The 25,882-nt window shown below is 43.4% G+C and overlaps 1 protein-coding gene across 2 annotated transcripts in view; it reads left to right on the top strand.

Annotated features, from left to right (window-relative positions):
• The window catches only part of LOC126262536 (high affinity cAMP-specific and IBMX-insensitive 3',5'-cyclic phosphodiesterase 8), a 1,685,047-nt gene that overhangs the window by 1,330,983 nt on the left and 328,182 nt on the right, over positions 1 to 25,882 (top strand). For both annotated transcript variants that reach the window (XM_049959212.1, XM_049959213.1), the window contains one exon: positions 14,022 to 14,079. In XM_049959212.1, the coding sequence (XP_049815169.1) occupies positions 14,022 to 14,079 (58 nt within the window). The remainder of the gene's footprint in view (positions 1 to 14,021; positions 14,080 to 25,882) is intronic.

Below are 25,882 nucleotides of genomic sequence, written 5' to 3'. Positions count from 1 at the left end.
GTATTTAACATCCAGGAAACAGTCGTAGACCTCCTACAAACCGCCCATACCGTGTAGCAGAGGTAATTGTCAGTAAGTCAAATGTGCAAGCAAGTCCACTGTGCAAAGTACTACATTAAATAAATTAATAAGCTAACGTACTGTAGGTCACAGTAGGGTGGAGCAGACTTCTAGTAAAGAAACTGAATGTAGGTCGGTACCAAAAGAAAGTAGTAGGAAAAGAGTCTTGCTGCTAGATATAAGCCATGGCAAGGTTGTATGACAGATGGTACAGGATAAATCAAGAATAGTCGCAAGACTGTGAAGCAAAGTACTAGCCTCAGCCATGTAAAAGAGGACATAGTAGATTCTGACAAGAAGGGTCAGGTTATTTAGTAGGTGGAGAAGGAAGCAGACTGGCTAAGGACAGAAATGACAGCATTCGGCGTACACACACACACCACACACACACACACACACACACACACACACACACACACACACACACACACGCTTTCTGTGGAGGTTCTACAGCGCCTTGACCAGCCTTTAGTTAACACTCCTGTAAGCTGTGTGAACAATGAATTGATCATGCTCCTGTTGACTGCTGTTGACTGAAATGAAATCTCATGTGAGTTCAGTGCCTGTTGCTGCAGTTGGAAGAAAGGGATGTACTAGACCGGCCTATACCTGCGTAGAAGAGGGAAATGTAAGTCGTCTGAGTTTCTTGCAGATAATTCATGGAAGGGGGGCACCATCAAACAAAGCAAGGAAGCAACAAAGCAAGAACTGTTTATGAGGACTGTGGATTCCTTACTATGCTCTCCGTTAGATAGTAGCAAGCAGTTAATAGTCTGTCATGCTTTCAGTGTGGATTTTCTACAGGATTCTGAAGGTAAAAATGACCTGGAAACCTTATTTGGATCATACAATTTGGTCTCAGTAATCAACTTTCCAACACTGTTGCATAAAGACAGCAGGACCCTAATTGATAATGTTTTCTTTGGTGAACATCCAAGCAAGAAAATTACTGTTCACCTAGTAATAAATGCTCTCTCTTATCAGTACGCACAGTTAGTTACGGTAAGTAAGCCGGCCGCAGTGGTCTAGCGGTTCAGGCGCTCAGTCCGGAACCGCGCGACTGCTACGGTCGCAGGTTCGAATCCTGCCTCGGGCATGGATGTGTGTGATGTCCTTACGTTAGTTAGGTTTAAGTAGTTCTAAGTTCTAGGGAACTGATGACCACAGATGTTAAGTCCCATAGTGCTCAGAGCGATTTGATTTTGAACAGTAAGTAAGCAAATACCTTTCGCTATTGATACTCGTCAGTGGAAATCAGGTGGAGTGATTAATGACTCCAGAACAAATATTCTTAAGAATGTTCATCCTCATATTTTCTCGGCGCAATGATCGTTCCATAAAACTTCCGGCGTGCGGCCGCATAAATTTCACTTCTTCATTCACGTGCCTTTTTAAGAATAATTAAAAAATGATCTGGAAAAAGATTTATAATGAACCAAAATACTGACATAAAATTTAATCTACTTCTTCACAAATCCATGTCATTATTTGAAAACAACTTTCTGCATAAGCTAATCAGAAATAACATTAAACAACTGTCTTGTGAAAGCAAAAGAGAAATCTACCTGTTGGAAAATCAAAACGGGGTTCTGCAGTAGTCCCACACTATAAAAACTATTCAAAATTACTAAGAAAAGTTATTAAAAATCAAGGAACAAACACACAATGTCAGAAATCAATAAGAATATAGTGAAACAAGAGATAGGACAACGAGTCACAGAGCAGCCTAATATCACAATTGAGCTGAATGGAAGGGCTATAAATGATGAGGCACAAGTGGCAAAAATATTTAATATCATATCTTTGTTATAGTATGAAGTTAGGGACAAACAGTTCAACAGAAAAATCACAGCAGTATGCTGAAATAGCAACTCTTATTAAATTCAGTCTTATGAATGTATCACCAATCTCTCCTTCTGAATTTGAAATAATCATATATTGTGTCAAAAATAAAAGGTCATCTTGATACGGCGGTGTTTCCAGTAGAGTACTAACGATTTGTTCCCATAAAATACACCCTGTCTTATCTGACATATGTAATGTATCACTGAGGCATTTTTCTGGAGATAGAAATATGCTGTTGTTAAACCACTCTTTATGAAAGGTGATTGGAGGGATGTCAATTATTACCAACCTGTTTCACTATTGACATTGTTTTTCATAATTTCTGTGAAGGTGATGTACTCTGGAATATTAGAAAATTCTCGCCTGATAAACAATGATATCCTCAGTAAATAATTGTTTCACTTTCAGAAGCGTTGCTCTATTGAGGATGTCATTTACATGTTCACTCACAAAATTTGCAAACAATAAATAACTAAATGCCGCCGGTTCCTATTTTCTACGATCTGCTTAAGGCATTTGACTGTATAAATCACAGTATTCTCCCAGATAACTTGGGGTTTTATCGGTTAATGGTATAGCCAACCAATGGATGTCATATCCAACCAAAAGTACACAGAAAGTTGTACTTAGCAATCCAACCAATATTGTCTGGAGCAATTATTCTGACTAGGGAGAAAATATGTATGAGTTACCCCAAGGCTCCATCTTAGGTCTGCTACTGTTCCTCGTACATGTAAACGATCTTCCAACTAATAGACAGCAAGAAGAATTAGTTCTTTTTGCAGATGAACTAGTATTGCAATAAAATACAAGCTTACATACAGCAACAGAAGAAAAGGTACACAATGTTCTTAAAAATGTCATTGATTGGTTTTCTGCGAATGGTCTCCCCCTCAGTTTTACAAACATATTCAGTTCTCAACATCTAGGGGCTCTACAGCAGGGATAAGTGCAACGCAGTGAAGAAATAATAAATAGGATGGGAAGTGCAAAATTCTTAGTTGTCCATATTGGTGAGAGTTTTAACTGGAAAAGGCACATTGTGAAACTCCTAAAACAACTTAGTTCAGCCACGTTTGCACTTATAATCGTTTCAAATCTTGGGGAGGGACATATCAGTAAGCTGACATATTTTGCATATTTTCATTAACGATGTCATTTGGAATAATGTTCTGGGCTAACTAATCTTTAAGGAAGAAAGTCTTCAATGCTCACAGACGTGGTATAACAATAATATGTAGAGGTATGATCATATTGTAGACAACCCTTTAAAGAGACAGGAATTTTCACTACTGTTTGACGATATATTCATTCCCTCGTGAAGTTGTTTTATAAATAATCCACTGCAGTTCAAAAGAAACGATGATGTACATAATTACCAGAAGAAGAAATGACATTCATTACATCACACTGATGATGTATTTAGGCACAAAAAGGGTGCACAGTGCTGCAGCCAAAATTTTTTATCGTTACCCAGTCACATAAAATGTCTGACAGGCAGCAAAGCAAATTTTGAAAATAAACAGAAAAACTGTCTCCTGGACAACTCTTTCTATTGCGTAGCAGAATTACTATTATTGTAATGTATAAAATTTTGTGGATACTCACACCTGTATGCCTTCATTTTTTATTAAAAATTTAAAAATATGTAAATAAAAAATACCTTACCAATGATCAGCATGTGGGCATATTTCTAAAATAGTTTATGATCTGAATATAAAGTGACTCGTTCCACATCATTAGAATTTATAGTTTAAATGGGCCATGGGACATGAAACTAACTAATTAATTATGCGATAGTAATTTTTCTTCTGACATTCGAGTACGCCGAAGCTGCATGTAAAAGGTTATTCGTGTTATTGTATGCTTGTTACAAATTAGCACCTGCAAATTTACACAATATCTAGTTGCTCATACTAATTTAATCATAAACTAGTCTTGTTCTAATGTTTTTATCTTATGGAAGACAAATCAGATCGAATAAACGTTTTCATGGTGGTAAGTATAGGTGTCAGTGAAGTCTCGCTTTACTTTTCCAACACTTTGTATCTTATCTGACATTTTGCACCTTCAGACATGTACTGTTAGCTGAGTACTTTCACCACCAGATTGTGATATGAAATTCATGACATTTGATCCAGCAGATAGAACCTTGCTGCCCTTGTCACCAGAAAAAAATATTATTAACCGATGGTAGCAACAGTTAAAAAATTCATCGCTCTCCGTAAATGTGCGTGACGTAAGCAGCAGCAAACCAATACAAAAATTAATGGAACAAGGAATCTGAATTACGCTGAGATTTCCCATCGTTATATAAAAATCCATAAATTCTTTAAAATAAATAACAACATTTCCAAAAGGTATTGTACAAATACAGATGGATTTCGCTGCTAAGTGTTCCATAGAAAGTCCGTTAGCTAATCCTGTTGGATACATGCCATCCGTTGACTGACCAGGTAGTCGGAAATAATCAGGTAGGGCCTCGTACTGAAAGAACATCTATAAGTCAGATATGTACCGTATGATAGTTCTGAAAGACGAATTGGGATCTCAAAAACCCGATTTTGGCAACATTTATAGATGACTGCGAGGTATATGAGAGTATCCGTAGGCTGTGCATGTACAACATCCAGAGAGAATATGGTATTAGTGGTCATGATGAGAGCACACACAGCAGAGATAAGAACAGAGGTGAAATGCCAGGAATGCACATGTAGAGAATTGGATATACACACATAATGGCTCTGAGCACTATGGGACTTAACATCTTAGGTCATCAGTCCCCTAGAACTTAGAACTACTTAAACCTAACTAACCCAAGGACATCACACACATCCATGCCCGAGGCAGGATTCGAACCTGCGACCGTAGCAGTCCCGCGGTTCCGGACTGCAGCGCCTAGAACCGCACGGCCACCGCGGCCGGCAAATACGCACAGGTTTGTGATTGTGTGATGCTATCTCACCTATACTGTTTTACCAAACCTTCGAGGAAGTCATCTGGGAGATGGACATAAATGACAAAGACGGCAGTCTTACGTATCCACGCATATATTAGCATATACAGCGTGGACCATTGATAGTGACTGGGACAAATATCTCACGAAATAAGCATCAAACGAAAAAACTGCAAAGAACGAAACTCGTCTAGATTGAAGGTGGAAACCAGATCGCACTATGGTTGGCCCGCTAGATGGCGCTGCCATAGGCCATCGGATATCAGCTGCGTTTTCTAAAAATAGGAATCCCCATTTTTATTACATTTTCGTGTAGTACGTAAAGAAATATGATTGTTTTAGCTGGACCACTTTTTTCGCTTTGTGATAGATGGCGCTGTAATAGTCACAAACGAATAAGTACGTGGTATCACCTAACATTCCGCCTGTGCGGACAGTATTTGCTTCGTGATACATTACCCGTGTTAAAATGGACCGTTTAACACTTGCGGAAGAGGTCGATATCATGTTGATGTATGGCTGTTGTGATCAAAATGCCCAACGGGCGTGTGCTATGTATGCTGCTCGGTATGCTGGATGACATCATCCAATTGCCCGGACTGTTCGCCGTATAGTTACGTTATTTAAGGAAACATGGGGTGTTCATCCACATGTGAAACGTCAACCACGACCTGCAACAAATGATGATGCCCAAGTACGTGTTTTAGCTGCTGTCGCGGCTAATCCGCACATCAGTAGCAGACAAATTGCGCGAGAATCGGGAATCTCAAAAACGTCAGTGTTGAGAATGCTACATCAACATCGATTGCACCCGTACCATACTTCTATGCACCAGGAATTGCAGGGCGACGACTTTGAACGTCGTGTACAGTTCTGCTACTGGGCACAAGAAAAATTACGGGACGATGACAAATTTTTTGCACGCGTTCTATTTAGCGACGAAGCGTCATTCAGCAACAGCGGTAACGTAAACCGGAATAATATGCACTATTGGGCCACGGAAAATCCACGATGGCTGCGACAAGTGGAACATCAGCGACCTTGGCGGGTTAATGTATGGTGCGGCATTATGGGAGGAAGGATAATTGGTCCCCATTTTATCGATAGCAATCTAAATGGTGCAATGCATGCTGATTTGCTATGTAATGTTCTACCGATGTTACTACAAGATGTTTCACTGCATGACAGAATGGCGATGCACTTCCAACATGATGGATGTCCGGCACATAGCTCGCGTGCGGTTGAAGCGGTAGTGAATAGCATATTTCATGACAGGTGGATTGGTGGTCGAAGCACCATACCATGGTCCGCACATTCACTGGATCTGACGTCCCCGGATTCCTTTCTGTGGGGAAAGTAGATGGATATTTGCTATCGTGATCCACCGACAACGCCTGACAACATGCGTCAGCGCATTGTCAGTGCATGTGCGAACATTACGGAAGGCGAACTGCTCGCTGTTGAGAGGAATGTCGTTACACGTATTGCCAAATGCTTTGAGGTTGACGGACTTCATTTTGAGCATTTATTGCATTAATGTGGTATTTACAGGTAAACGCTGTAACAGCATGCGTTCTCAGAAATAATAAGTTCACAAAGGTACATGAATCACATTGGAACAACCGAAATAAAGTGTTCAAACGTACCTACGTCTTGTATTTTAATTTAAGAAACCTACTTTTTACCAACTGTTCGTCTAAAATTGTGAGTTATATGTTTGTGGCTATTACAGCGCCATCTATCACAAATCGAAAAAAGTGGTCCACCTAAAACATTCATATTTCTTTACGTACTACACGAATGTGTAATAAAAAATGGGGATTCCTATTTTAAAAAACGCTGTTGATATCCATTTGACCTATGGCAGCGCCATCTAGCGGGCCAACCTTAACGCCATGTGGTTTCCCCCTTCAACTTAGACAAGTTTCGTTCTTTGTAGTTTTTTCGTTTGACGCTTATTTCGTGAGATATTTGGCCCGGTCACGATCAATGGACCATGCTGTATATGTTGATGACATTGAAGCTCCAGTATAATCGATAACCGAAACGGTAGAGACAGTGGAGGATATCGCCCGGACACTGAGAAGCCGGAAGTGTATATAGAATCTGTACGGAGAACCCCATTTCAAGCTCGAGGTCTGCTTTGGGCTAAGGTAGAAAATTTTAAGTTCTTGGACGCCTGAGTTAATAACCACAACGCCTTAATGCCGGATATGAACGTATTATTAATACATCCATCACACACTTCAGCATGAAATAGAAACTGATATTACACACAGTATCAAGCACGTTAAATTCAAATATGTAATGCATACTACACTTCTGGCCATTATATTTAAAACAGTGTGCACATGCATAATATCAAATTAGCATGAAGTGAATAAAATTCTTGGGTACTTAAATCTTTAGCATTCCAGTGTAACCGCGCAAAGTACATTCTAAGAAAAAAAAACGACGCACCACTAAGGAATTATCCAAATTAAACGGATATCGGTAGGTGTGATGTACGTGTACAGACAAACAGTAACATTACATGATTTATTAAAGAAAAACAGCATCAAATGGTTCAAATGGCTCTGAGCACTATGGGACTTAACATCTTAGGTCATCAGTCCCCTAGAACTTAGAACTACTTAAACCTAACTAACCTAAGGACATCACACACACCCAAGCCCGAGGCAGGATTCGAACCTGCAACCGTAGCAGTCCCGCGGTTCCGGACTGCAGCGCCAGAACCGCTAGACCACCGCGGCCGGCAAAAAAAAAAACAGCATCACAAATTGAGCCATCCAGTAACGCGATGGTCTAGCTATGGCCTTCATACAGGCAGCTATTCGGCTTGACATTGATTGATAGAACTTCTGGATGTCCTCCTAAGGGATACCGTGTGTTCTCGCTTCCCACGTCCGGGTTCCCGGATTCGATTCCCGGCGGGGTCAGGGATTTTCTCTGCCTCGTGATGACTGGGTGTTGTGTGAAGTCCTTAGGTTAGTTAGGTTTAAGTAGTTCTAAGTTTTAGGGGACTGATGACCATAGATGTTAAGTCCCATAGTGCTCAGAGCCATTTGAACCATTTCGATACCGTGTCCAGTTCTCTCCAACTGGCGCGTTAGATTTTCAAAATCTCGAACTGGTTGGAGGGCCGTGTTCATAATACTCCAGACACCCTCAAATGGGGAGAGATCCGGCGGCATTGCTGGCTAAGGTAGGGTTTTGCAGGCACGAAGATAAGCAGTAGAAAGTGACACTGTGTGCGTTCGGATGTTATCTTACTGAAATGTAATCCCAGGATGGGTTGCCATGAAGGGAAACAAAGCGGGGCGTAGAATATCGTCTACGTACCGCTGTGCTGTAAGGGTGCCGCTGACGGCAACCAAAGGAGTCGTGCTATGACATGAAATGTCACCCCAGAGCATCACTGCTAGTTGTCGGCCTGTATAGCGGACAACAGTGAGTTTGGTATGCAAACACTGTCCGGTCCGGTTTCATTGCCCTTCGAAGCAAGCCTTCCTCGTCACATATTTCAATAAGATAATGCCCAACCGCACACGGCGACAATTTCTACTGCTTGTCTTCGCGCTATCCAAACCCTACCTTGATCAACAAGGTCGCCGAATCTCACCCCAACTGAGAACCTTCGGATCCTTATATCCATGGCTCTCCAATCATCTGGGGATTTGGACGATCTAACGCTCCACTTGAACAGAATTTGGCACAATATACCTCAGGAGGACATTCAACAAATCACTCAATCACTGTCAAGCCAAATGACTGCTTGGATAAGGGCATATGTGGATAAACGCATTACTGACATACTCAATTTGTAAAGCTCTTTCTCTTGGTAAATGATCCAACTTTCCTGAAATTGTAGTCTTTTTTTGTCTGTACATGTGTGTCACATATAGCGATATCCATCCCGTTCCGAAAATTCCTTCATGTTGTGTCGGTTTCTTTTTTCTTGGAGTGTGGTTGGGAGTTAAGACCACTAACATTCTGTATATAACAAAGGAATACGCTGTCAGTTTATTATTTAGAAATCGCATTTGAATGATGGTTGATCTTGTGAGAAGTTCGTGTTATGTATCGCATAAGGGGAAAACCTGCCTGGCAGCCCATGTTGGGATATGAGAGTGCCACGATCATCACCTGTCAAAATTACGCTTTTTCGTTCCATGATATTGCTGGTTAGTTTGGTTTGGATGCCACAATAGTCCTGCGAGTATGGAATCGATGGTTCAAGAGAGCCATACTCGACGACGTTTAGGATCTCAAATACCCCAAGCGACTAGCGTCCAACAGGACACATGTATTGCTTGCTGGGACCTGCAGCATCATACAGCCGCATCACTTACCTTATGTAGGTTCAAAAATGGTTCAAATGGCTCTGAGCACTATGGGACTCAACTGCTGTGGTTATCAGTCCCCTAGAACTTAGAACTACTTAAACCTAACTAACCTAAGGACATCACACACATCCATGCCCGAGGCAGGATTCGAACCTGCGACCGTAGCAGTCCCACGGTTCCGGACAGCGCGCCTAGAACCGCGAGACCACCGCGGCCGGCCCTTATGTAGGAAATCAGCTTGTTTGCAGCAAGATAAGCATCTAGAAGGACAATCTGATGCCTCTGGAGTTCCATGGACAGTGGCCATTGTTGACGTGACAGCAGAGAGAGGCGCTCCAACAGTAGTCCGCCCGACAACAACCCTCGACACGGGACTAGCGCCACACTGCCTGTTTTAGAGGAGACCTGATTCTGCGTACAGCGTCACGATTAAAGTATCCATCCGTGGATAGTCTGAGGAGAATGAACAATGCCAGATTCCACTAGTCATCTTCATATGCGCGCAGCCCCTGTTGTGCTTGTATGGGGTACCGTTACGTAAGAAACACGATCGCCTATGATACGCATAGCTGTTAATTTGAAAAGCAGCAGCTACATTTCTGATGCCTTGAAGTTGTTAACTGTGTTCTATCCTCAGCTGTTTCCTTGACGTTATCATTCAACAATATAACGTGAGGCATTATGTTGTCCATGATGTCCTGACGTACCTATATACAGAGGCTGTTTGACTGCTGACCTGGCCAGCACATTTCCGAGGTCTCTCAACATCTGCAAACAAGTAGGATTGGGTTGCTGAGAGATTGGCCCACCACCACTCGCCGGTCACTATGACTAATGAACTCTGTCATGTGAACTGTCCAGTCGCATTAATATGACCGCCTGTCAAAAGCCTGAATGACCACCTTTTGCGGTGAAGACTACTTCAGACGTGCAGGAAGAGTCAGTGACCTTCTGGGAAGTACCGACAGGGTACAAATGGTTCAAATGGCTCTAAGCGCTATGGGACTTAACATCTGAGGTCATCAGTCCCCTAAACTTAGAACTACTTAAACCTAACTAACCTAAGGACATCACCCACCACCCAGTCATCACGAGGCAGAGAAAATCCCTGACCCCGCCGGGAATCGAACCTGGGAACACGGGCGCGGGAAGCGAGAACACTACTGCACGACCACGAGCTGCGGACTTGGGCACAGTAATGTGACTGGACGTTGCAGTAGTATGAAATTACAAATCAGTACTGTCATCGAAGTTCAGTTCTACTCAATGCCCAGCCAGGTTGGAACCATTGTTTCTGCTAGAGGTGACAGCACTGTGTACAAAATTTGCGTGTATATCTCCAAATCACTCACAGCTTTAATAGTGTACTCATTCAGCTGTACTGTATATGCACAATAAGTAAAATCTCGTTATTTGTATCCCTTTCGGTGTTACAATTTCGATGGCCAGCATCGTACTTCCATTGACGTTATATTAAACAGAGTCCTTGAGTATCACAAAAGCAAACGACAAGAATCCAGTAGCAGCTGAACGAAAATGTTCAAGAAGGTATTTGGCCCGGTGAGATATGCGGATGGCTGCAGAAAAAGGAAAAACCAGCATCTGCACGAAGTGATGAAGCAACCAAAAACTGTTGAAAAATCAAAGCAAGAAGAGTTCGAGAAGCAGGACATGGGCCTCGCATACCTGAACACTCCTGAATCATTGCTGTGGTTGCACCCACTTGGTAGACACAAGCAGTGATTGGTATGTAAAATCACGAAAGGAAACAGCTGAGGATTGACTTGAACTGGATGCAAACAGATCTAGAGCGCAGTCAATGGATCTAGATTTTGAGGTTGGAACATAACATTTAAGGTACAGCCAAATAAGTAAATATACGTGTTACACCCCATGAATTTACGTCCTTGTTATTAAGTTATCAATGACGACATAGTGCATGATGCCCACCCCCGTTAGCTGAGTGGTCAGCGCCGCGGAATGCCACGCCAAGGGGCCCGGGTTAGATTCCCGGCTGGGGCAGGAGATTTTCTTCTCTCAGGGAGCGGGTGTTGTGTTGTCATCATTTCATTCCCATCTCCGACGCACAAGTCGCCCACTGTGACGTCGAATGCAATAAGTTCTTGCCCTTGGCGGCCGAACTTCCCCGAATGGGGGACTCCCGGCCCACAATGCCGTACGCTCATTTCATTTCCATAGCGCATGAAGCCGCAAATCAGACATCATACAGATAAGCCGTGTTTAAAGAATTGTTAATCTATATGTTCTGTAGAAGTCACAGGTGAATGACCTCAGTCTCCTAAACCACAACATAATTGATGTACCGCGTGTAGCTTTTGGGCAACCATGACACCATTGCTCTGGTCATTTCGTAGTGTCAGCAGTTTTACAACATTGGCCATGATGTAATGATGTAGTAATTTCTCCTTTCATAAGCTCTAGGGGGTACTTCTGTAATGTCTGCGTAACCTGAATGCGGCTTCTTTTGGGACAGCGCTTATGCTCCCCTTGATGCCGAGGTTTCTTGCGTCACACTTGCTATGACGTCTCCTGTTACGTGTCACAGTAGTCTGCTGCTATGCTAGGCGACGTCATGGCTTAACACTTCTCCGAAGCGAAATGGTCAGCGTACCTGACTGCTGTTTGGATGATGCGAGACTGATTCCCAGTATTGCCATCAGTAATGGTGCGTAGACTAGAAAGGGTAAACGTAGCCTCATAAGGTCAATGGAAGGGCTACTTGAAGGAGGAACAGAGGAACGTTTTGGAAAAGTCAACATTAACGTCCAGAAGCGCAGTATTCTGACCACGTGTCCCCTTCCTCTCGACGTCCAGTGCCGCCATAGGCAGACGATGAGGCAGTGGCCGGCCAAAAACGCGAAGTTCTTTAATTTCATACGCTGGTGGAAAAAACAGTGTTACACTGTGAAGTACCAGTCCGATATTTATTTAACGTAATGGAGATGTTCATCGTATGACGAGTATGATGTGATTCAACTTTCATTCCATTCTGAACTAACGACCATCATCAACAAGATATCCAGGTGCTTGGAATACAGTTTTTTATTCGTTTCGACATGGAAACAAACAACCTATAAATTTCATGCTGAAGAAGTTCTTCACATGCGTGAAAAACATACTGTGCCAGCTCATCAAGATTGCTGGCTGCTGTTTGAAGACTGGTGTAAGAGTATACGTCTTCTAGTCGAATCCCAGACATTCTCAAAGGGAGACAAATCAGGGGATCGGACGGGCTACTTAAGGATGTGCACAAGACGTAAATCTCATAAACTAAAATGTGACTCTCCATTATCCTACTTGATTATGCCATTTGGTAAGGCTTAATAATTGGGTTTATCATTCTTGCCAACTCCGGGCGGGCATTCATCCCTTCAACAATTACCAAATCATCCTGTTGTTTTATTCAATAGCTCCCCACATCACGATTCCACAAGCTGGAGAGGTATGGATTTCGAAAATCGCTGTTTTGTGAGAATTTTTGCTGTGTTATCTACACACACATTGGCGTCGATTTGACCACCTCAAACAGAATTAGCTCGGTTGGTAGAGCACTTGCCCGCGAAAGGCAAAGGTCCCGAGTTCGAGTCTCGGTCCGGCACACAGTTTCAATCCGCCAGAAAGTTTCATATCAGCGCACACTCCGCTGCAGAGTGAAAATCTCATTATAGCAATTGTTAGTTGTGTTGTGAAAAGTAATAGTGAAAATGTTGGGCAAAATATATCCCTGTTTGTGAGAAGTGTGGCTGTTTATTTAGTAACTCAATAGAGAGAACTGACGCAAGCGTTCCAGGAATCTTCACCGCAGTTGGATCGACAGGGAGATGGCACGGAAGGATCCGGACCACCAAAAAACTACTCTGGGAAGAGAGGGCGGTGTATTGGGGTCGCAAAAGATTGCCCTGTTATATCGGCTAGCGACGCAACTTCCCGCTAGTGCTGGTATAAGACTCAACACAAATCTTACAAAATAAACAGCAGCAGTAAAAGAAGGAAAAATACACCCCACAAGTCAAGCTCTCAACCCAGTTTCCAGCAGTCGGTTGCCTACAAGGTTCGTGATGATACTTCCCGTATAGTCTTATAACCTTTAACCGAACTTCAGCTGTTGTCATCCTTCTGTTAGTCAGACAATGTCGAACAATCCTGCGAACTTATCGTTATGTAATCCTTCTGAAAGGACACTATCGTTCTAAGTCCACATTGTCTCCATTCGTTCTGTAGTAATTACGTTATAGCCAACTGTCAGTGTGATGTGTCGATATCATCCTCCCATTTCCCCCATGTCTATGATTCTACCATTCTCAAAGTCCGAAAGACGGCGGTAAGCTTAAAGTGTTTGTCCTCTAGGCATAATGTGCTGCGATTTGCACCTTAGAAGTTCCAATAACATAAGACATACCAAAAAACCATCAAAGGCCCTTGACTGGATGGTTACTTTGGAAGGACAGGGACGTATTCCTTACTCGTTCACGACTTTGTCTAATGAACTCGTGGTCGGCGTGACGTCAAACGCTAATCATTTCTTTCTTTTTCTCCAACTTGGACTGTCGACTATTACTAAAGATCAAAGACAATTATTTTAGACATTAAATCTAGAACTTTTCTGCACCGTGTTACTATATAATAATCTGTAAGCGCTTTTTTGGAGTGCTTGGCATTAATAACTTTGTTTCGTCAGAAAGTAGATAAGTTTTTATAACCCTAGCGTAGTTATACAATATTAACTTCATATCGACCAGATATGAAGCATTTACCCCCAAACAAGTGTTAATTGTGTTGTGTTTTGTTTCTAGCACGGCGGAAAAGGAAGAGGCAGCCGTCATCCCGTACCTGAACGCCGGCTTTAACAGGGTAAGTACAGCGGTGCTCCAAGGGCTTGCCTCTACTGAAGTTTATTATACTTGCAAATAAATCTGTTTTACTCTACCTAAACTCTGATTTATCAACGTGCAGAAGGGAATCCGTAGTTTTATTGTTTAGTTGGACGCAGTCAATATACTCGACAAAGAACGTTTCCGAAACGTTCTTCGTCTTGTGCGAATACAGCCTTTCATTAACACTGATTCCAAAGGTCAGCGGAGGTTGAACAACAAAGCCTTTACTCCTAACAAAGAGCACACTGTGTTGATCGTTATGTGACGCGTAAATACTGACTACCGCACTGGTACTGAGCGGCATAAGCGTACTGGTGTTTGTCCAGAGATGGCGTGAGTCTTCAGGGAGACAGAGCCCGCAGTTCAATCTGTACCGAAACATTGTCTAATTTGGTTGAAATGTCAGTTTACTTATGTTTGTAAGTCACTAAAACCCGTCTCTTACTCACCAGCAGTTCTTCTAATTGTACAGCATACGCAGTCTTAAAAGCTGCAGTAAGCAGTAATTCCTTTTGTGGTATGGCACACAGATCCCTTCTGTATACTCGTAGTAGTTAACAGTTAAGAAAAAGGCTTATAATAACTTACAGTTCTGGTGTCAGCAGTTACAAATATTTCTACATCCTGTGCAGTCCTTCTGTCTGTGAGCTCTGAAAACACGTTATCTGACAATCCTAACACTAATACTACGCCATTAAGTCATATCTCGTTACCAGTCACTGCATATATCACACTCGTATACACACACACACACACACACACACACACACACACACACACACACACACAAAAAAAAAAAATAGGCCCATGAAGATACTGCTTCTTTTCCGTTACATCGTCTGTGTGTGTTTCCGCACTTGCCGCTGCTAAAAGCTCAGGCAGCATCCCTCCATGATAAATCAGAATTTGAGTTTAGGAAGACCAAACAGAAATAGTATTATCAATCTAATGTATGTGGATTTTCCAGTAAGCGTCATTATACAGTGAAAGTATATTTCAGACTCACCGATGTACTATCCTTAATTTATAAATAGATTTTATAGAGTTATAAGCCTTTGTAATCTCACTTTAAGTTTTTAAATACTGTACCTTGTTTCGACGTATGACTCATCATCAGGATAGGTAACAATACCACAGATTTTGATATCAACACTCATAGATTAAGATTTAGTAGTGTTTTGTCTTGGAATGTGTTTTGAGCTGTGTAGTACTTCCAGACGTGGGAGAGTGCACTTGTTATTCCTAGCAAGAACATGTAAATGGTCACTCACTCTGTTCATGAGAAATACGGGTCGGCTCTTGGCGTGTTCTTTCTTCCACCACTGTGGCTCTTTAGATTTTTGTTATCCACTGTTTGTAATCTCGTAGAGTACACTTACGATACGCTGTTTATTATATTCAGCATCACTATGCACTAAAATCAAAATGTCGGTCCTTCTTATAAGAGTATGCTACACGCATGTTACAAGTAGTCGCATTGTGTTGCAAACACGTCTTCCTGAGTTTCCTACGTGTGCAGCCTTCGGCATATAGCTGTCTTACTCGCTCACCTGCTCTTGGAATAGTGGAGTGGTGGGGGAAGCCGGAGTGTTGAGCAAAGTCGGCTGCGCTTGCGGAGTGCGAGCGCTCTTCGGGAGCGTAAATCTTTTTTTTTTCTTTCTTTTTTATTTACTGGATTTCGGGACGTCCCCACACAGCCGTGTCAATATTGGGAAGTCAATTATGACGTGAGGACAACACAGCAGCCAGTCCCCAATCGGAAAAAATCTCCGACCCGTCTAGGAATCGAACCCGGACCACTTTGGTTTTCAATCCGCCACGCTGACCGCGCAGCTACCGAGGCAGACGAGCGCAAATCTTGGCCTGGCTTGAGGTAGAGTATTTAGCCGACATCAGTCTTTTGTGCAAACAGTTCAAATGCCTCTGAGCACTATGGGCCTTAACATCTGAGGTCATCAGTCCCCTAGAACTTAGAACCACTTAAACCCAAATAACCTAAGGACATCACACACATCCATGCCCGAGACAGGATTCAGACCTGCGACCTTAACAGCAGCGCGGTTCCGGACTGAAGCGCCTAGAACCGCTCGGCCACAGCGACCGGTTGCGAACAGTGGTTACAAGGAGAGAGACATATTCCTACATTCACTGATCAACCAGTTCATTATGGCCAGTGACCTGCTATCGATATAAACCCGTCCAGCGTCACCTGGCGAGGAATAACTGCTAGTCAGGCACACGCACGGTGCATGTAGTATCAGTGAGAGTGCTGTCCGTGTGTAGAAAATGGAAGGCGCGCGATCTATCTGAGTTTGACGGAAGGTGTGCTTGCCCTAGTCCCACTGTTAATAACCGGTTCGCAACAGTTCTTGTTGACACGTCTGAGCTCACAAGGACTCCTATCTGTCCCGTTGTAGGTCTACAATCTGCCACTGCTACGCTTACAATACGATGATGATGGCGAGCGTCTGTCCTGCGTGGAGGGCCAGAATGTTCACGTGTCCAGTGATACCAGCAGCGTTGCACAACTGACGCAGTACATTCAACTTGTGTGACAATTTTCCGAAAGGACCATCACGCCACTCGGAAGGGCATAATTTGACCCCTTTCAAACTCGCGTGTCTGTGGCATATTTGCCTGCCTGATTCACACGTTTGCATCTTACTGAGCCTTCTGACAATGAACATTCCCCGTTAAAGAGTAGACACAGACGGCGCTCTGGTAGCTATGCCACTATGCTATCTGTTGTCGAACGACGTTGAAACCATTATCAGTATATCTACTACCCCCCCCCCCCTAGTCCGTCCCCGATAGCTGAGAGGTCAGAGCGACGGAATGTCAATCCTAAGGGCCTGGGTTGGATTCCCGACTTGGTTCATCCCCATCGACGCGCAAGTCACCGAAGTGGCGTCAAATCGAAAGACTTGCACCCGGCGAACGGTCTACCCGACGGGAGGCCCTAGTCACACGACATTACCACCCCTCCCCCCCCCCCTCCCCCAGATGGCTTAAGCAGTCAACGGATCAAAATCGATGGCGTCTTTCCAGCTGTACTGATTTTTTTTTCCAGAAGTGTGTATTCTAAAAACTAATGATCCTGTAACATTCTCTTAGAGCACTCTCGAAGTTACTTTTATGACTGAAGACTTCTCTCCGTTGAGCATGCTACGTTGTGTTATGATTGCTAGAAACTCTTCAGTCCAGCTACACAGTTAGTCTGACATTCTGCACGCACGTATTTTCTTCACTGGGAGGCAGAGTGGAACTGTATCGAATGCCAACCGAAAGTCAAGGAAAACGGCATCTACCTGGCACCTGTATCTACTGTTTTCTGGGTTTCGTGAATGACCAGAGTGAGCTGGGTTTCACACGATCGTTGTTTTCGGAACCCGGTCTCCAGAAATGTCATAATACGCCTGACAGCATCAACCATGGGTTTAGCATGGTCATGGTTTGAGGGTTGTGCAGTATCGATACAGGATCATCCGATCTGTTGTCCTGACTTACAAGCAGTATTTCAGCAATGAGTCCGTCTTCCAAGACGAAAGTGAACGAGCAAATCGCTCTTGCGTCGTGAACACGTTACTCGTGATGGTAGAAATAACTTAATCGAATGGCCTGCAAAGAACTCTTCACGCACTAGACAGGACAGGGCTGAGCAGTAACGTCTAGACCTCCGTGAGGACAGCATGATAAGAAGGATCCAGGAATGTTGCAATGCGTGGGGTGGAGTAACACGGTATAGAATGTTACCAGCAGCAGACGTTGATTTCGCAGCTATACCAAGATGTGTACTTTATAACTGACTGCCGTTATTTTTCTTAGTGTTTTTATTCCACAGATAAATTACCTTGTAATTTCATAAGCCTCAAAGTCTGGAACACTTGCGATAAAAATAAGGTGGAAAGCATATAAAAAACTCCTGCGGAATTATTACGAACATTGAGAGACGTGGCAACCAAACAATAATTCAGGTTCGTACGTAGAAACTGTTTGTCTGGACACATGCCCTCAGATAAGCGGGAAACCATTATCGATACAACGCCCCAAGACAGCAAAGTGCCCGAACTATAGCGCAGTCAGCTTAACATTCTTGCATCGGAGATGCTAGTCAGAATAACCTATAGAAAAATTGAAAAGAAAATTGTGGATCTGTTAGACGACAACCAGTTTGGCTTAAAGAAGCGTAAAGGCACCAGAGAAGCTAGACTTAAAGAAAAATAAAGACACATTCATAGGATTTGTCGACCAAGAAATAGCGTGCGACAAATGAAACGGAACATCAACAAAAGCAAAACGAGGATAATGGAATGTAGTCAAATTAAATCGCGTGATGCTGAGGGGATTAGATTAGGAAATGAGACACTTAAAGTAGTAAAGGAGTTTTGCTATTTAGGGAGTAAAATAACTGATGATGGTCGAAGTAGAGACGATATAAAATGTAGACTGGCAATGGCAAGGAAATCGTTTCTGAAGAAGAGAAATTTGTTAACATCTAGTATAGATTTAAGTGTCAGGAAGTCGTTTCTGAAAGTATTTGTATGGAGTGTAGCCATGTATGGAAGTGAAACATGGACGATAACCAGTTTGGACAAGAAGAGAATAGAAGCTTTCGAAATGTGGTGTTACAGAAGAATGCTGAAGATAAGGTGGGTAGATCACGTAACTAATGAGGAGGTATTGAATAGGATTGGGGAGAAGAGAAGTTTGTGGCACAACTTGACTAGAAGAAGGGATCGGTTGGTAGGTCATGTTTTGAGGCATCAAGGGATCACAAATTTAGCATTGGAGGGCAGCGTGGAGGGTAAAAATCGTAGAGGGAGACCAAGAGATCAATACACTAAGCAGATTCAGAAGGATGTAGGTTGCAGCACGTACTGGTTGATGAAGAAGCTTGCACAGGATAGAGTAGCATGGAGAGCTGCATCAAACCAGTCTCAGGACTGAAGACCACAACAACAACAACAACAAATAAAATGGAGCAGTATCTTAGAAATTTTCAGGATAACAGGAATAAGCTGTAGCCAAACACGAGTAATATACAATACGTACAAGAACCGCGAGGAAAAACAAGAATGGAAGACCGAGAACGAAGTACTCGGATTGGAAAGGGTATGAACCAGGGATGTAGTCTTTCGTCTCATCTCTTCAACCTGTACATTGAAGAAGCAATGGCTGAAGTAAAAGAATGGTTCCGGAGTCAGATTAAAACTCATGGTAAAAGGATGGTAGTGATTTAGATTCGCTGATGACATTGCTGTACTCAGTGAAAGTGGAGAAGAGTTACAGGATCTGCTGAATGGTACGTTTGGTCTACTGATTACAGAATGTGGACTGAGAGTAAACCGACGTAAGAAGATCATGCTGAGTACCAGAAATGAGATTAACGATAAATTTTACATCAGAATTGGGGACCACAAGTAGATAAAGGCAAGGAATTCTGCTACATTGGAAGCAAAGTAAGTCGTGACGCACGACACAGAAAGGATATACACTCCTGGAAATTGAAATAAGAACACCGTGAATTCATTGTCCCAGGAAGGGGAAACTTTAGTGACACATTCCTGGGGTCAGATACATCACATGATCACACTGACAGAACCACAGGCACATAGACACAGGCAACAGAGCATGCACAATGTCGGCACTAGTACAGTGTATATCCACCTTTCGCAGCAATGCAGGCTGCTATTCTCCCATGGAGACGATCGTAGAGATGCTGGATGTAGTCCTGTGGAACGGCTTGCCATGCCATTTCCATCTGGCGCCTCAGTTGGACCAGCGTTCGTGCTGGACGTGCAGACCGCGTGAGACGACGCTTCATCCAGTCCCAAACATGCTCAATGGGGGACAGATCCGGAGATCTTGCTGGCCAGGGTAGTTGACTTACACATTCTAGAGCACGTTGGGTGGCACGGGATACATGCGGACGTGCATTGTCCTGTTGGAACAGCAAGTTCCCTTGCCGGTCTAGGAGTGGTAGAACGATGGGTTCGATGACGGTTTGGATGTACCGTGCACTATTCAGTGTCCCCTCGACGATCACCAGTGGTGTACGGCCAGTGTAGGAGATCGCTCCCCACACCATGATGCTGGGTGTTGGCCCTGTGTGCCTCGGTCGTATGCAGTCCTGATTGTGGCGCTCACCTGCACGGCGCCAAACACGCATACGACCATCATTGGCACCAAGGCAGAAGCGACTCTCATCGCTGAAGACGACACGTCTCCATTCGTCCCTCCATTCACGCCTGTCGCGACACCACTGGAGGCGGGCTGCACGATGTTGGGGCGTGAGCGGAAGACGGCCTAACGGTGTGCGGGACCGTAGCCCAGCTTCATGGAGACGGTTGCGAATGGTCCTCGCCGATACCCCAGGAGCAACAGTGTCCCTAATTTGCTGGGAAGTGGCGGTGCGGTCCCCTACGGCACTGCATAGGATCCTACGGTCTTGGCGTGCATCCGTGCGTCGCTGCGGTCCGGTCCCAGGTCGACGGGCACGTGCACCTTCCGCCGACCACTGGCGACAACATCGATGTATTGTGGAGACCTCATGCCCCACGTGTTGAGCAATTCGGCGGTACGTCCACCCGGCCTCCCGCATGCCCACTATACGCCCTCGCTCAAAGTCCGTCAACTGCACATACGGTTCACGTCCACGCTGTCGCGGCATGCTACCAGTGTTAAAGACTGCGATGGAGCTCCGTATGCAACGGCAAACTGGCTGACACTGACGGCGGCGGTGCACAAATGCTGCGCAGCTAGCGCCATTCGACGGCCAACACCGAGGTTCCTGGTGTGTCCGCTGTGCCGTGCGTGTGATCATTGCTTGTACAGCCCTCTCGCAGTGTCCAGAGCAAGTATGGTGGGTCTGACACACCGGTGTCAATGTGTTCTTTTTTCCATTTCCAGGAGTGTAAAAAGCAGACTAGCACAGACAAATAGGACATTTCTGCCCAAGCGAAGTCTACCAGCATCAAACACAATCCGTAATTAGATAATAAATGAGGAGGTTCTCAGCAGGATTGGCGAGGAAATGAAATTTGAAAAATATTGACGAGAAGAAGAGATGGATGATAGGAATTAGGCAAGACATCAGGGAATAACTTTCATGTCACTAAAAGGAGCTGTAGAAGGTAAAAACTGTAGAGGGAGGTACACATTGGGATACATGCAACCAATAACTGAGGACGCTGGCTGCAAGTGCTACTCTGACACCGAACCCCTTGAGGCGAGGTCGGAAGAGTTCAATGAGGTTTAAGCCATTCAACTTCCCACATATTGTCTACAATGCAGTCACAATATTGGCTGCTAATGGCTACAGGGGGCGGGGCTGGAGGTGTGCAATGGCGAGCACAGCATGAGGCTTCGGAGCGTAGTTGAACTGTTTAGTCGACGAGTCACTCACAACACTGCTACAGTCCTAGTGGTGTTCATACAAAGCAGAGCAGTGGCAACGATAAACAAAGCAAACATTGCATTATGTCTACAACAAAAGTTGCTGAAGCTGACACGTCATCAGAAAGAAACCCCAGAAATTTCACAGATTGAGAAAGAAGTGAGAGCTGAAACATTAGCGTTTCTGCAAGATGAGTCAGAGGAATGTGTGGTGTCGTATACGATCCTCTGTGTGTACAATATGTATGAGGAGTACAATGATGACGGTACGTGCTTAACAGGTGAAAGTGATACTGAAACAGGCACCGCTGTCGGACGGGGAGCCACAAATCACATCTCCAGTGAAACGTAGTAAAGTACAATCGTTGTCCAAAAAGCGAGTACTAAACATAATTACGTACGTAGAAGATCATCCGCAGCATAGTAAAAAAAAACGATTAAGAACATATTTCGAATAAGTGTGCAGCAATACGACCGTGTAATGCATAAGGGAAACTACCGATATTCAAGGGAGGACAAGGTACACTCGTTACAAAAACTGGTGTTTGCTCTTTTCAACAACGCTCGATACATTTTACAGGATGTGCATGATAGCGATTTACAACGTTATGCAGTAGCGCGCGACATAGATTACAGTGATTTCAAGTGAGGCAGTGGATTGTTGCATAACTTCAAACAGTGCTACAGAATTAGAAGACGTAAGGTAGAGAAATTTCAAACAAAGTGTCAACTTGTCGGTGCACAGCAAACTGCGGAATCCGCCGAGAATTTGTGGATGAGATAAACAAACTTATCCCACCGTTCAGTAAGGAAGTTTTCAACTCCGACAAGTCGTAATTTGGAGAGGAAGCGCATATGAAAGAAATCCTATAGATTAGAGGAACCAAGAGAGTTGTATCAAGATCAACTAACATCAGTCCCTTGACACTTTCGTATACAATTATGCTGACTGTTAATCTGGATGGTAAACTGGCTGGAAAGTTATTTGTCTCACTGCAAGAAGTTGGAGATGCACTGCCCCTACGATTCTTTCTCGTGTGCGTGATCTTGTAACGGCAGTAGCAAATATTTACGTCATAGCAAGCAAGAGTGGTGAAACGGGCGTAAGAGAACTAAAAGTATGTTATGAGCCCTGCTTTTGGCCAGTAGCTGGTCAAAAGGACTTGCTTTTTCTTGGTTCCTGATCTTCGTATAAAAATCATACACCTTTGGAGCAATCTATTCCTCCTGAAAAGTGTTTCACATTGCAAATCATACCAACCGGAACCATTTGACCAGTTCAGCCTCTGGATGTTAGTTTTTCCGTGCGTATAACATTCATTATCGAGCTATCTGCAGCTTCGCCTTAAAGTATAGCCAGTTTCACGATAAGCTCCACAACAGACGGTTTCGCATTCGGTTGCATGCCATTATGTTCCATCATTTCTCATTACCCAGTTACATCAGTATGAGTCTATATGCATTCTTTAAGAGTGGATACCTTCACGGTTTGTAACTCCCAAGGAGTTTGCCTTGATCTTGTTGGGGCGAACCTTTGTGATTACAGTGCCACACCGTTTTTCATTCGGTGTTTATGATTTGTTGTGAACACTTCCCGAATGTCGATGAAATCCATTTTTTAAAGTGTGATACAGACATCGAACAGAAGGTTTATCTGTGCACCTCCCGGACACTCATTTTCTGTAGCCTTCCTAATACACATGGTCAGTCATTAGTAATTAATATATTTCCTGTCATAATTGTTAACACAACACTTTCAAATGAGCCTTACTAAAGAATGAACTTGCAATAACGCAATCAAAGGGTTCCTTGTGAGATGAAGTGGTTGGCACAGGAGAAAAATTCATGGTGGGCTGCACCAAAACAGTCAGAAGACTGTTGAGCCAATTAAAAAAAATTAACAGCAGTTATTATTCTTTTATTCGCAGTTAGTATTGAATCTAGTTCACACGTGTTCACAGTTATGCGAATAATGCAAAACTCGTTGTGAGCAATTTTTCTACCGACATCAAAAAATGTCTCTAAGCACTATGGGACTTAACATCTGAGGTCTTCAGCCCCCTAGACTTAGAACTACCTAAACCTAACTAACCTAAGGACATCACACACATCCATGACCAAGGCAGGATACGAACCTGCGACCGTAGCAGCAGCGCGGTTCCCGACTGAAGCGCCTAGAACCGCTCGGCCACAATGGCCGGCTGCACATCAGAGACGAGCAGCATCACTACTTTTTTCGATGAAAAGGAAACTTTCAATGACAGTTGCAAGTTGCCGATAGTGTACTGTAAACAACCTTGCAGGCAAAATACACTACATATCGAGCTCCCTGTATTGGACGTGTAGTTTCTAAAGACGTTCTTTCTCTTCTACATGGAGTGCCTCATCTCCTTGCCCTTCGTACGAAACACTATATTCAACACCAGCTACATAATCCCACTGCGTAATTCCACCACGTGTCGCTTGTTATCCTACATACAAGGCTTGATTTCTTAAGAAGAGCTTTATCAAGATAGCAACCAAAAGAGAGGTGATAGGCTGTCATAAGATAGGAAAAGGGAAGCTCTAAGAACGGTAAAGGACTGTTGCATTGTTTCTTCGACATGTTAGACGTGTGCTATATTTCTCGGTTTTAACTATGGTAGTTGTGTAACGAAATTTTTAACGAAAAATTAGTTTGAAGCTAAGCTGAATTGGAGCCAAATTTCAGAAAGTAGAAAAAACAAATTGTCTTATGAAGCGTTGTTAGTAATGTTAACGAGCATCTGCACTTCAATTGCTTGAAGCAAGCCATAACAAAGTTTGAGGATCTGTCTTGAAGGCAGGCTTAGCGTGCTGGCGTTAACTAGTGAGGAAGGAGTTCAACCGCGTACGCACCGGTTAGTGCAGTCCACTGGCCGTGTAATGGGGCTGCAGCCCCACAGGGTCGAATTACAGGGGAGGGGGAGGGTTCCCAAAGTTAGGTAACGTCGGGCTAGTGGTCCTAGAGTGATCCAGAGATGAGAGGAGACCTAAAAGATTGTCAGTGACGTGACCTGCTTTTCACAGAAGCTCACAGAAAGTGTTTGCTCTTAAGATTGATTAATTTGTTGCCAGAATATTTCCAGTTTTCACCCGTCGGGTGGCGTTTCAGTTTATACTAGGCACGTTTGAAGTTATTCATAATCGACATTACAGAACTAGTATTGGAGTAGGAGGAAGGAGGGAGGGGAGAAGCTACGACAAGTACATTGGCTTGAAGACAATCTCCATTGGCTACTGTACGCTTTTGGCCACGTTTATTTTGTTGTTGGAGACAGCTATACAACGACGGGCCCGGAATTTATTTTATGCTCCTTAAGACACGCAACACAGTTTACACGTCTGCAACCTGGGGCAAATGATAAGCTGGAATGCCTGTCTTAACATGCATGATATATTTTCAAGGACAGTTCCATTATGTTCACACTATAGGAGGCTTCTGAAGGAATCAGTCGAAACACTAATTGATGGTGCTTGTTTGAATGATGTTTTAATGATATTCCGCCATTTGACTTTAAAAACTTCTTTATTTTATATTCCTACCATGATTTCGGTCTTAGACCATTATCAACTACACCACTGAAAAAGTTTTTTGTAGAATGAGTATAGTTAATCTTTAAGTGAATTCATCGTCAAGGGTATCCCAGAGTGTAGATAAGTACAAAACCACAAAAATGTATGACGCACAGGTAGCAAACATGTTTTCCAACCATGGTACAATTGAGGCGCAGAATAAACATCAATACAGTCGTTACATTGGCAGTGAAATGATCTGAAAATGCACTATGAAATTTGCTTATTGACTGGTGATCAGAGATGAACAGCGTAGGCTTTAAGTCTATCTTGCATATTCCATGATTAAGCAAATATCATAGGAACATAAAACTGAAACGCAATCATACATTCCTGGAAAAAAAAATGTGTTGCCTGCAAATACATAGTCTGCAGCTCGTGGTCGTGTGGTAGCGTTCTCGCTTCCCGGCGGGTTCAGGGATTTTCTCTGCCTCGTGATGACTGGGTGTTGTGTGATGTCCTTAGGTTAGTTAGGTTTAAGTAGTTCTAAGTTCTAGGGGACTGATGACCATAGACGTTAAGTCCCATAGTGCTCAGAGCCATTTTGCAAATACATATTTGGAGGAACGGTGTTTCTTGTGGATACAAGGTGTAAATAATATGCTTATAGCATTAAAATACATGATTCCAAAAAGAGAGTACCCTTGTTTAAATGAGAAACACCCAAACACCAGTACACTGTAGAACAATTATAACCGTGACAGAACACAATAATCTGTTAAACCTTATTATAAAGTGTGTGTGCGTGTCATACATAAACATACTAAACTAGATTACGAAAGTTTGCCATT

The sequence above is a fragment of the Schistocerca nitens genome, chromosome 6, assembly GCF_023898315.1.
Source record: "Schistocerca nitens isolate TAMUIC-IGC-003100 chromosome 6, iqSchNite1.1, whole genome shotgun sequence".
NCBI classification, from domain to species: Eukaryota; Metazoa; Arthropoda; class Insecta; order Orthoptera; family Acrididae; genus Schistocerca; species Schistocerca nitens.
Note: the sequence above shows the minus strand (reverse complement) of the source record. Positions and strands in the feature narration are given on the sequence as shown.